The sequence below is a fragment of the Curcuma longa genome, chromosome 5, assembly GCF_044706935.1.
Source record: "Curcuma longa cultivar G26 ecotype Majalengka, Jawa Barat chromosome 5, ITB_CL_G26_1.1, whole genome shotgun sequence".
Lineage (NCBI taxonomy): Eukaryota > Viridiplantae > Streptophyta > Magnoliopsida > Zingiberales > Zingiberaceae > Curcuma > Curcuma longa.
In genome coordinates, this window is record NC_133865.1 from 5,045,987 (window position 1) to 5,060,041 (window position 14,055).

Sequence of the window (14,055 nt, forward strand, 5' to 3'; positions counted from 1 at the left end):
ATAGGATGAAGAGGCAGAAAAGAGATCATATGCTTTCTCTGAACACTTTTCAACTAAAGAATGATGAAACAAAAGGTAAGAAAGCAAGTGGAGGACATGGCAGTGTGACCTTTCCAACCAAATCAGTTCCAACTTTTAGTAATGGAAGACTTTTAAAAGAAAGGAAGAGCAGAAATGCTCAGGAAAAGCAAAAGCAAAGATGCACCTTTTGGAATTATTTAGTGGAAAGAAAGTTAATGATTAAAGCAGTGAGGGGAGCTTTTAATTTGTTTAACTATAATTTTTTTGTTTTCTTTTTTACCTCTAATTATGCAAGCAACTCAATCTCCTCATACACTGATGAGTCAATGAACCTTGATATTTAACTCAATCTCTTTTCTTTCTTTTTTTTTTTTAACCAATGCACTTGTGTTTTTACTCTTTTTAAAAAAAAAAACTTTTGCTAATAAATCAGACCAGTTTAACCGGTTAATCGTTGGCATCATGTTTAATATTATTAGATATTGAGGTCAACATGTCATTTATTTTTTTATAAATAAAAATGCTTGAATGGGGAACTGAGTAGCCTTAGCTTGGTTCGCTCATGTGACCCTTGCTCGAATTCTTATATCATTCTTGCGTTTTATGTTTTTCTGCTCCTCCCATGAAACACAACAAGTTGGGGAAACCAGAGTTACGCTTTTGGCAGAGAAATCCAATGCTGCTGATAACAGCAACTTTTTTCCAGTTTTCTTTTCTTTCTTTTGCAAAAAGAAGATTCTGACAACCTTTTCTAGTCCTATGAACTTGGCAAACAGCTTGAGAATCATAGTTGCAATTTGTGCCCTTCTGCATAGCCTTCACTAGCTTCTCCATTATGACATAAAAATAATAGCTCAAAAACCAAAAGATGCCTTTATTATCAATTTTGTCAAAATATACCCATATTAAAAAATATCAAAACAAGACTATAAGATATTTCTCATCCTGAAATATATCTTTATTTTAGTATTATTATAACAGTTATAATATAGATTTTGACCAAATTTAAATAATTTTAATTAAATTTAAATAATTTTAACTAAATTAATAGAAAAATATTTTAATATAATAATACTTCATTTATAATTACTTTAATTAAGTTAGACTAATTTCCTTTTCAATAATTTAGGTATTAAAATTTGTTTTGACTAATCCTAGAAGAAGTTGGAAAAATTTTTCTATGTATAAGAAGTATAATTTTAATTTTTATTCATATATTTTTTATTTTTTTATTTTTGTATGTCTGCCTATCCATTTTAATATTTTTATCTTTGTAAAATTAGGTATTATTTTAATATTTATTAAAATGATATTCTTTTGATACAAAGTCCTTTCAATTTTTTGCTCAAAATAATATTAGTTGTGAGTTAATCCATTGGACCTTTCAAGCATAAGTTGTAGGATGAGTTTGTAGACCAATATTTTTGGGGCAAAAATCAATATGACATTTTATTTTATTGGAATCCTTAAAAGGGCATCCCTCTTTCACATTCACTAGACAAAGCATAACTAAAGACATCATTATGAGCCAAAAGGACAAAAGGTACAAGATGTTGTATTGTTTTCCAATCCACCACAATTTGACCTTAATAATCAAGCACACGAGGAAAATGAATTATCCTATCAACTAGTTTAGGAAGCATGTAATTTAGAAGCACATGAGGAAAATGAATTATCATATCAACTAGTTAAGGAAGCATGTAATTTAGAAGCAGATGAGGATTTTTTATAACTTTGTATCCTTAGAAGATGAAGATGAGTTTGTATTTGAGATTTTGAAAATGATTACTCAAACGCTATTGATTTCTATGCATCTGATATTGAGAATGAAAGTCTTATTCTGAATGACTCAAAATCTAATTGTGATGGCAACCCAACTTGGTCTAGCTGAAGACACTTTCACAATGGATGTGGTTGTCAAAGATGAGGAGAGTAGTGGGAAATCACCAAGTGTTGATCAAGTGCTCTCCGATGGAAAAAAGTTATAGGGTATTATGTGATATTTAAAGGCTTTGAGATTAGACACATGGAGATAAGAAGTTATAAAATGAAGCCTATTTATAAGGTTTAGCCTTGTGCTTAGAAAATTGTCAGTAGAGGATTTGAAAATTTTTGAATCACTATGTTTGACAAATTGCACACATGCTCATTATCTATAAGAAAAGGTCAAGACCAAAATTTTGTACTAGTTATTGGGTTGCTGGTGAGATTTAAGAATAAGTGATGACTAGTGAGAAGTACACTTCAAAGAAGATTATAGCAAATATTTAGAAAAGATTTGAAGTGAAAATATCATATCAGCAAGCATTGAGAGTCAAACTCCAGGCACTAATTAATATACATGGGGATTATGTTGAATCATACAATGACCTTTATGAATTTGCAAGAGAGTTGAAGATTGGAGATAATTAGATACGAGTGCATGTAAGGTTTACACATGATCAACATTTTCAACGTGTTTTCTGGTCTATTGGGGTTTGTATGCACATATTTATTGAATTCCTACATGTAGTTCTTGGCATTACTATTCTCAATTGCTTTTGCAATTGCAAAAATTGAGAGAAGGCTTATTTGGGAATGGTTCTTGTCAGAATTTTGAAATGAGATAATAGGGGATAGATGCATATCAATTATAAGTGATTGAAATTTTGGCATACTACATGCGATTAAGAATGTATTTCTAGAGTCACAGTATGTACTCCCTCTTACACCTATCCAAGAACTTAGTATTAGATTATAAAGATAGAGAGGTTGCTAAGTTGCTATGGGTTGCAACATGTGCATGCACTTAGCTGACTTATAATGAGTGAATGGATAAGATAAGTTGTACCATCATGAGAGCTATGAGTTGGTTGCCAAAGTGGAGAAGGAGAAATGGCTTAATGCCTATTTTCTTGGACGTAGGTACCATATGCTATCTACTAATGGTTCAGAGTGCTTGAATTCAATCCTAAAGCTCACATGTGAATTACCAATCAGTGGCATGATAGAGTGCACCAGGAGAAAGTTATCTGAATGGTTTCATATATATAGGCAGACTAGTGAAAATTTGACAACTAGGATGGCTCCTTAAGTCGAAGATCTACTAAAATAGTTTAGTAGTTATTCATTATGCTATTCACCCTTATTCCAATACATATTTCCAAGTAAGCACCATTAACAAAATGTATGTCATTAAGTTGTTGAGGAGACATTGTACTTGTAGTAGGTTCGATGTTCATGGTTTCCCATGCTCTGATGCAATGTGTGCAATCAGACATACCTATTAGGATCCTTACAACTATAGTGAAGATTACTATTTGTCATCATACCACAAAAGCACATATAGTAATGTTATCCATGGAACTAGAAGTAAGGAGTATTAGATATGTTGGCCCACTGATTCCTAACTCCTTCCTCTTAGGTGTCATGTACAACCAGGAAGATGAGGAAAGACATGCATTGAAAGTAGACACAGTGGCAAAATTTAGAAAAGGTATACAAGGTGTTCTTTGTTGGGTCATAATCGTCGATCTTGTAGGAATCCTCCATCAACTTGAATATATAATACTTACAATGAAATTTATGCTTTTTATTAGGTTTGAAAAATGTTTGTAAATGTTTGATACATATAAATTGAAATATTATACATTTATAGTATTTTCAGCACTTGCATCTATTGGAATACAGTATAAGAGGTTGCACTATATATTCATCCATGACAATTTCACATTAATATTATAGCACAAGAGGAAGATGAATTATCATATCAATTAATGAGTTAACATATGAATTAAAATCATATGATGATTATTTTAACTTTGCGTCAAGTGCTCGTTATAGCAATTATGAAATTATAACTGCTATAACGTTGTAACAGCTATGGTTTTATAGTTGCTACAATAAGTATGTAGTGTGAACAAGTCAAGTCCTTATTATAACAGCTATAAAACTGTAGCTGCTACAACAAGTATATAGTGTGAATAGGTCAAGTCCTCAATGTAGCAGCTATGAAACTGTAGCTCCTACAATATCGTAGTAGCTACAGTTTTATAGTTGTTTCAATGTATATGTAATGTGAACTGTAGCAGTTTCATATTTGTTACAACGTATATGTGTGTGATCTATGTTGGTGCAAGAAGCACTAGATCTTGCCTAGAGTTTTGATGTTTGACAATACACCTAGGTCTGATCAGTTTGACCAAGGGATTGATCCAATCTAAACAGGACCTGATGTTTGGATATGAGTGAAGTCTAGTCAGACTAGATGACTAGCGAGAAGTCCTAGTCGGTCAGACTAGGTAGAGGAAGTTCTGATCTGGAAGATTGGGCAAGGGAAAGTCCTAGTTGTAGGCTATGCAAGGGAAAATCCTAGTTGTAGGCTAGGCAAAGGCAAGTCCTGGTTTGGAGGATCAGGCAAAAGTCTTAGCAAGGTCAAGTGCACTAAATGCAAGTCCATGCAGTATCAGGAGGACCGAGAAGCATGGCCAAAGTCCAATCGGGTACGATCAGGAGGACCAGAGGGTTAGTGAAGTCTGGGTGGTCTAGAGGACCGAGTCGCAGTAGAAAATTCCTAGGGGCTAATGACAAAGCTAAGAGGGAAGTCCAACAAGTTTGGAGGTCTTGTTGGCAAAACTTCTCTCGAGTGGAGTGGGTAAGGGCGCGTTCCCGAAATGGAACAGTAAGCGTCAAACTAACCCAAGATTTCGGTAGAAATCTGAAGTTAGACCCACAAGGTAAGGTATAGATAGTTTTGTTTATTTGTATGCTTGTCTTGTAAGAACCAAGAGCTAGAAGCAAAATGAAGAAAGCAGAGGTGAAGCAAACAAAGACAACTGAACCAAGCCCGAGGTCAACTCAGGTCAAACCTGAGTCAACATGCTCTGGTCGACCTGAATGGTCACTACGGTCGACCTGAGTGGATAAGAGCCATGAAAGCCAAATATTATCTAGATCTGCCACATCAAATTGGAGTTGACCTGAATGGATGCTCCAGTCGACCTGAAGGCCAAGTCAATCGTGGAGAAAGAGGATCGCAGTCAAGGTGGGATTGACCTAAGATTAGCTAGAGTCTACATGAGCACGCTATAAAAGGAGGGGCGACGTGCACAACAAAATCAATGAATTCCTAGCCATTCTCTCCTTCTAGTTGTGGTTCGGAACGCGAACGAGGCCAAGCGCTTGCAACAGAGGAAGATCCAGGAGGAATGTGTGATGCTCAGGACTTCCAGATCGGCGAAAGTGTTTGTTTTTATTTCAGTCTTAATTTATGTTCTTTAATTACTTGCTTTTATTTATTTGGACTGTAAGACGAATTTCTCTGCCTCCGAATAAAGTTCGGAGAGGAGACCACTAGTGGACGAGCGTCTCCCGTACATAGGCCTTGGACGTACTAACCCTGGGGAGTTGGGAACCAAATAAAATCCGCGAGTCCCCTGCATCTTTATTTAATCTGCTACAAGTTATTTTGATAGAAATGAACGAATGATCAAAAAGCGACAACACGTTATTCACCCCCCCCTAGCGTGTTACAGAGATCCTACAATCTATAACATTATAGCAACTACAGTTTTGTAGTTGCTATAATGTGAGTTGAAACTATCTCAAACTTTGTAATCGAATGTCTAAATATGTAAATCTTAACTTTGAAAATAGTCAAATATTCAAACTGTAAAGCATATCTATTGATCACGAAAATTATGAATATTTGAAGTTTTTTGAAACTATAAAATGAATGTGCGAAACTCAAAATCTTTGAATACATGAAATTCTTTAAAATTGTATAACTAATCAGTCAAGACCTTAAAACTTTATCTCTTTGAAACTCCCTAAAACTGAAAAATAAATCTTTGAAATTGTAAATCATCAAACTACCAAGCATTATGAAACTATAAAATAGATCATGAATCTATAATTCTAAATTGTAAAAATAAAATTTAAAACTGTAAATCATCAAACTGATCATAAAAGTGTAATGTGAAACAACAATAATGTGTAGGATTGGTGTGTTCATTAGAGGGGGTTGTGAATAGCGCTCATTCATTTGTTTTATCAAAAAGCTAGCAGCAAAATTAGATAAACCATACAAGACTCACAAATTTTAACCCCCCAGAGTTAGTATGTCAAAATCTATGTACGAGAGACGTTCATGCTTTAGTGGTCTCCTTTCCTGAACTCTTTCCTAAGGCGGAGAAATACATCTTATAGTCAATATAATAATAGAAAGATAAAGTACAAAACAATAAGACTTAAAATTAGCAAACTCTTGTGTAGGCTATTTTGGAAGTCCTGAGCGCAATGCACCCTTCCTGGAGCTTCCCCAATTATAGGAGTAAGTCTTTGGTCACGTTCGGCAGCACTACAGGATGATAGAGTAGTTAAAATTAGGGTTGTTCCTTGATCCTGGACATATAGGTCATATAAAGACCTTCCAGGCACCCGAATCCCTTCCCGAGGGCCCCAGATCGATCCAATTCGATCTGATTTTATTGGTCTTTATGGAGGCTGATTCTTCTTGGTCTGGGTGCCTGGACCATCTAGGGGCGCCTAGACAGTCTGAGCACCCAGAGTGAGTTCAATCAAGTTTGACCTGGGTTGACTTTGGGGTTAGTTTGGTTGCTTCTGTTTGCTTCTCTTATGTTTCCTCAGTCTTACTTTCAACTCCTAATTTTTGCAAGATTAGCATACACACAAACAAGCAGCCTAAGCTTAATTGTAGTCTGTTTGACTTACTAGGCTTACCTAAGCCTTACTTTATAAGTCTAACCTACTAGGTTACTCTTGTCTAACTTCCAGTTAGGACTAGTCACTCCGTAGACTTCCCACCTGCCAAACATCTGGTCACCCTTACCTGCTTGAAATTTTTCTTGTTTAACCTTCAGTTAGAACTAGTCACTTAGTAGACTTCCCACCTGCCCAATTTCACAGATCAGGACTTCCTACCCAGCTTCACTCACTAGGAGTTCCTGCCCAGCTTCACTCACTAGGACTTCTTGCTTAGACTCCAACTAGGACTTCTCCTACCTAGCCTCCAACTAAAACTTCTTGCCTAGCCTTCAACTAGGACTTCTCCTGCCTAGCCTCCAAGTAGAACTTCTCCTTGCTTGGTCTAACTGACTAGGACTTCTTGTCTTGTCCAACTGACTAAGTGCTAGTATTCTAGTCAACTTTGACCTGACTAGACTTCACTCACATCCAACCATTACATCATATTTGGATCAATCCTTGGTCAAATTGATCAGACCTAGGTATATTATCAAACATTGAAACCCTGGAGGCCGGCTGGTACTCCCTGCACCAACATAATGAAATGTTCAACTCAAATCTAATACAACCAAAATTAAACCACAAATATTCCTACACGCATCATAGGAAAAGTATATCATAACAACAACATCAAACTATGTTTTATAAATATACAAACAAAATCTCTACATTGATCTTGTAGAGATCAAAAAATATTAGTTTGTCATTTTACATGAAAGGTTCCTAGCCCAATTTGTGTATGTCATAATTTTGTATCCAACCCTAAAACTATAAGCTTTCATTTTAAACTATTAGAACTGAGTTAGTCTACATAACATTAAACTCTTGACATAGTGCATCATAAAAAATGCACAATCTAATCTGCAAGATAAATTTTTTAACTTTTAGAAAGTTGTTGATGCAGAGAGCACCAGATAATCGAAGCTGATTTTGATAATGGTAAAGTTTCAAAGTTAAGTTGTGTTGTGATCTAACAAGGTTAATCAAGTGTGCAGGTAGCACAATCAGAAAAGTCCTAGCTAGAGGCTAGACTAGACTAAGCCCTAGTTAGAGGTTAGGCAAGGTAAATCATAACTAAAGGTTAGGCAAGGAAGTCCTAGTCGAAATGACTGGGCAAAAGTTTTAACAAATCAGGGACACCAGGTAGAGAGACTTGATGGAGTTTGGAGGACCAAGATCGAGTCAGACCAGAGACTAGGGGTTAAGGATCAGAGGCTAAGCAAAAAGCCCAAACGGGATCTGGAGAATAAAAGTTTAGCATTAGATAAACTCTCCTAAGACGAGTGGGTGAGATTAAACGTATTCCCTTGAAGGGAACAATAGGCGTCAATCTAACCTTGAATTTTATTAAAAATCTAAAAATCAATACCAGACAGTTGGAAAACTGTTATTATATATATTATGCCTATTATACTAACTCTGTGATATAGGGGCTGAGTCTGGAACTGGCACGGAATAGAACTCTTGGCACTTGGAAGGGTTCCAGGTGCCTGGTAAGGTTCCAGGTGCGTGGCAAGGTTCCAGGCACCTAGATTGGTTGAATAAAATCCAGATGAGTCGGCAAACTTTGGTTGGTTGGAGCACATCAGCATCTAGGTGTCTGAAAGGGATCCAAGCACCTGGGGATGGATAAGTTACAATCAAATATGATTCATCCAACTCAACAGTCCAAGCGCTCGTGGATGGATAAAATTATGATGATAGCGAAATGGATTAGATCGAGCTAGGGACGCCTAGAATGGGATTCAAGCGCCCAGAATGACTTTTAAAAGAGGCTTCAACTAGCATCTTCAGAATAAGATTTTTCACTGTCTTATACTCACGTTTTACTCAAAAATTCTGATACAATGCTAACGTACTGCTCCTATAATTATGCTCTAGCTTTAAATCCTCGTCGGTATTTTTTATGTGTTAGTTTTTCATCTTTTCATGTTTTCTTTTGAATATGATCGATGAACTTGTTACCGACCCTTATGTTCTGTATGAAAAAAAGATATTTTTCTTCTTGTTTCTATTTTCTTCTGCCATCTCACAAAAGAGAAAGTGAAAAAAGTGACACATGCTATCCACCCCTCTCTAGCGTGCTCATTGATCCTAGAATTAGTATTAGAGCGGGGGTGCTCTGAATTGGTATAACCACCATCCGAGCAATTTTTTCATTGCTTTATTTCTAATTTATTTTTTAATTTTTTTTTCTATGCACTACTAATTCAAGACCAAGTCTTGGAACATCTTTTCTCATTTTTATTTGTGCAAGAGATTTGCTCTAATGGCTCAACAAGAAGGCTACAGTATAGCTCGACTACTCCTTTCCTTTAGCGATGACTACTAGAAGGGTTGAATGGAGTACCACCTGAATGTAAGACCTGTGGACGCACTAGAAGGGGGTGAATAGAGCGTTCTCTTGTTCGTTCAACAGTACAACAACTAGCAGTGGAATTAGTAATAACAAATAGGGGACTCGCGGATTTACTTAGTTCCTAACCCCCCAGGGTTAGTACATCCAAGGCTTATACACGGGAAGAAGTCCACCCACTAATGGTCTCCTTTTCAAACATTTGTCTGGAGGCGAAGAAACCTATCTTACAATTAAATTTGATAAAATAAAATACAAAAATAAGACTTAGGAAAGATTAACCAAACGTTCATGTAATGGTCGATCTGGAAGTCCTTAGCGTAGTACACCCTTCTTGGAGCTTCTCTAGTCGCACGAGCTTGGCTTCGTTCACGTTCAACAGCACCGTAGGATAAAGTGTAATGAAAATTAGGGTTAGCCTGGTGCTCCACGCTAAGGCTCCTTATATAGACCCTTTTGGGCACTTGGATTCTTATCTGGGTGCCCCGATCCGATCTGATCTGATCTCTTCAATCTTTATCGGGGTTGATTCTTCTTAATCAGGGTGCCTGGACCATCCAAGGGCACCTGAACCGTCTGAGCACTTGGAGTAACATCCGAGCACCTAGATCTAATCAACTCAAGTTTGACCTATGTTGACCCTAGGCTTAGTTCAACTGCTTCTGTTTGCTCCTCTTATACTTCCTCCATCTTGCTTCCAGCTCCTGATCCCTGCAAGATCAACATACAAATAAAGAAGCAACCTAAGCCTACTTGTAGTCCGTCTGACCTACTAGGCTTACCTAAGTCTTACCCTGAAAGTCTAACCTACTGGCTTACTCGTGTTGGTGCAATTTTGCCTCAAGTATCATTTGGTTTTAATGTTTAGCTAAATAAGTTTAAGTTAGGCAATGTTGGTGATCTAACATGTGTGAATTGAGTAAACAGAAAAGTCCAAGTTTGAAGTCTTGGCAAATGGTGAAGTCCCAAAGATACGACCTCTTGAAAAATAGTGAAGTCCCGGAGATCCGACCTCTTGGCAAAAGGAAGACTTAGCATGATAAAGCCGATGGCAAGTTCAAGGATGAGGAGCCATGGGCTCGAAAACATCCAAAAATGGCACGAGGCTTGTGGAAGATGTTTGAAGGCGTGAGTCTAGACTAAGGGATGAAAAAGGAAGCTGAAATGTGAGTTTCAGCTTCATCAGTCGACTGGGATGATACCAGTTGACTGGTGTCTTAGTCCAAAACATATAGAAAGATCAATCGAGTGAAAAAGCAGAGACAGTCTACTAATCAGTCAACTGGGTGAGTCCTAGTCGACTGGTATTCGAACGTTAGGACTAGCGGCTGAAGAAATGATGTAATCTACAATATCCGTTGGAGCCCACCAGTCGACCGGTCCTGAGACAGTCAACTGGTATAGCGAAAATATAAAAAAGGTGAATTCAAGCTTAGAGATGTAAGTGTTTTCACTTTCTCATCTTTGTAAGATTTTCAAGCTTTGTCAAGCTCTCAAACTCTTCCTCCAAACTTCTCTTTACATTTGGAAGAGGAAGAGATCAAGTGTTAGAGCTTCTCCGCCTTCAAAGTTGTTTTGAGAAAGAGAAAGTTCATAGTGAAGAGTTTTTAGTGATGTGTGTGGATCCTTGGATTAGTCACCTTGAGGAGGTGGATACCAAGTAAATCAAGGGGTTAAGCTCTTTAGCGAAGTGTCTTGTCAATTATGATATGCTTCTCACTCGGGCAGAGAAGTACATTAACATGAAATGAGCCCACAGAGCTCGACATGAGTAAAGAGGGGCTTGACCAATAGAGGTCCTAGAGTATCGTCTTGAGCAATGACCAACCCCGCTACCTATTCAGCCGAGGTATCAATCATTTCTCCCACCTTTATGGCTTTTAAAAGAAAGGGCGACGTAGATTTGTGAAGAGCATCAACTCTTAAATAGATTGGTGGCCTTCGAACAGGGACCTTAAAAGCCACAGTCACCAACCTTTCTCCAATTTCTATCAAAAGTATGGGCATAACACTCATCACTGCCAAATAGAGAATTGGAGTGGGTCATCGAGGCCTATCCACGAATAAGGGCCATGTTGACTGACCTGATGCCTTATCAGCCCCAACAACCTCCTCGATATCCTCCCAGGTATCCTCCAAGGCAAGGTTGGTTGGGTCCTCCCCTATTAACCCAACCTCAACATAGTAATCCCCTAGTGATACAACCCGAGAAGGCGCTAGTTCAAAATCACTTGCCTGTTCACAGGGTTATTAATATGATTTATGGGGAAGCTACTGACAACGACTCTAATCGCTCTCAAAAGAGATATAGCTAAGAGGAATGCATGACTATCAATGTTTGTGGCATATAGAAGGAAGTATATTATATAATGTACAATTACTATAATTCACATTTAGTATTCTATTATATTAAGATAATTATTATATCTTAAGAGGATGAGTTTTTTTTATGCTTAAAGTTATAATGTATTATACTTGTATTTTAAATTTAAATTTTAGATCAAGTGGAAGAATGTTAGATAATTATTATTATCTAACTAAATAATTAATCTTAAAATTAAAAGAAAATAAATTAAAATTAAAAGTAACTTCAGGCAATTGAAGTTACTAATTAAATATAACTCATCTATATATTATAATTATTATTATTTGTAAATAACTGATGCATGATGGATGCACGAAAATAATAAAATTATACATGTATATTGGTCCTCTCTGTGTATATAAATAGTAATGATCCATCATGAAAGAAAAATATTGAGTATTTTCATAAAGAAAGGAAAGAAGAGAGAAATTAATATATGCAAAATAATTCCATTACAATGACTTATTTATCAAGCTTAGGTATGTAAAATATATATATTTCAAGATCCATTTTATGAAATAAATATAATGATCATGTAAAATTAACAAACCTAACATCTTTCTCAACCTCACCCTTGCTCTTGATCTCTTTCACCTTGATTACTTCAATTGAATTTCATAGGGATTTCTTTAAAAGTCTTGATAATGAAAAGAAAGTTTAGAGTCCTCTAATATTGAAGTTGTAAAAGATGTTCATGAGAGGACACCACACCATGAAGTGATTGAAGAAATAACACTTTTGTGTGGGGCCGCTAAGGTGGCGGATTCCACTTTTTGCAGAAAAGATTGAAGAAATAACACTTGGTTGATGTAGGTTGTCATGCTAGGAATAGAGTTGCCATATTTAGAATTTAAACATTTAGTTCAAATATGGAGGGCCGACGGTGGATGGTGGGTGGTAGTCTTAATTGACTACATATACTCATCGATATGATGGAATTGTTGCCTTATTGCTCATACTGTAGCTACATTCAAAGTTGTAGGATGGTCCCCGGGGCCATGGTGTCGCGGTAGGACATCCAGGTTATCACCCAGGCACCTGCGGTTCGATCCCCAGCTACACGTATTTACAGAAATTTTCCTCCAAATTGAGATCGTAATCAAAAGATGCTGGGCATCTGAATTGGCCGCTGCGTGCGCTTCCCGATTTACCCTGGTGGTTGGTGGAAAACTTCTGTGGGACCGAACCGGTCACCTCCAGGGATTGAGTCAATGCGACTAACTGGGATTATCATTTTAGTCGAGTTGCAGAAAAGTTGTAGGATGTGGGTCAAAGAATAAGATGCAATGGCTTAAGCAAGGGACACCTAAACCTGATAAGAGGTTTTAAACTTGATGACCATAGGTTCAGTTGGTGTTGAAATAATTAACCACATTAAGATTGATTGATCATTCTTAACCCTATGGAAATGAGAAATGAAAGTGAGAATAATAACACTTCCTAAGATAATAAAAGTAAAAAAAGATAAATAAATTTTGATTCATTTATATCTTAAAAGATATATAGACAACTTTTATATATATATATAAATTTTAAAAATATTTTTTAAATAAAAAATAATAATATTGCATCATTGTGAACCCTAATGATGATTTTGAATTGTGAATCTTAATTGTTACCCAAACACCTTTGGTAGGACCTCTATGTTGTCACCCAAACACTTGCAGTTCGATCCCCAGCTACGACGTAATTGTAGAAATTTTCTTTCAAATAGGGAACATAATCAAAGGATGCTGGGCGTCTGGGTTGACCGCTGCATGCACTTCCCGATTTACCCTGGTGGTCGGTGGGAAACTTTCGTAGGACCGGGCCGATCACCCCTAGAGATAATCAATGGGGCTAACTGGGATTTATCAATGAATTATGAATCTTAATTGTCTTGGATAATTAAAATTAAGTGTAGGATTTGGGGCAGCCCAACCCAAATAAACCACCCAACCCTAACCCTAAGCTCATAAGTTAGAATCGGGTTCGGGTTAAACCCGAAACCTCTCCTCAACCTGAACTCTACAAGCGTTTTCTTCTCCACGCAAGCCGAGCGTTTCCTTCTCCTCGCGAAAACGATGGCAGCGGCAGTGATGGCTGGTTAATGGCGTCAACGGAGGAGACGGTTAAAGGGTCGAGGAGCGGGCGTTTTCACTGGAGAAGGTCGGAAGAAGACCTAGCGTTGCTGTTCGCTGACCCACTGTTCGCCGGTCTTCTTCTTCGTTCTAGGCAGCGCGGTCCACCTCTAGAGTGGACAACAGACTTGGGAAGCTTCAACCGAAACTTGGCTAGGAGTTCAGAAGGTTCGGTTGCTGAGGATTGAGGTAAAATCTGTTAGTATTAATTGGTAGGAAGAATTTTAGCAAGAAAGCATAGATTGGTCTCTATCCTGATCGGCAGAGATGGGTTTGGTCATGGTCAAGGCTCAGCCGTGATCCGTTGATCTGGATCCCGATCTGATTTGGGTTGGATTAGGCTAATTTAGGCTTAATCTGTATTTAGAATTCAATTGATAACAATTGTAGTAAGAATTTGGGTAAGAAATTGGGATTTAATGCAAGTTATGGATTAAGTTGGGTGTGGA

General features: G+C 37.2%; 1 protein-coding gene across 1 annotated transcript in view; it reads right to left on the reverse strand.

Moving 5' to 3' along the window:
* The window catches only part of LOC141829749 (choline/ethanolaminephosphotransferase 1-like), a 15,475-nt gene extending 14,620 nt beyond the window's left edge, over positions 1 to 855 (reverse strand). The window contains exon 1 of the mRNA XM_074717266.1: positions 796 to 855. Within this exon, the coding sequence (XP_074573367.1) occupies positions 796 to 855 (60 nt within the window). The remainder of the gene's footprint in view (positions 1 to 795) is intronic.
* Between the last annotated feature and the right edge of the window lie 13,200 nt (positions 856 to 14,055).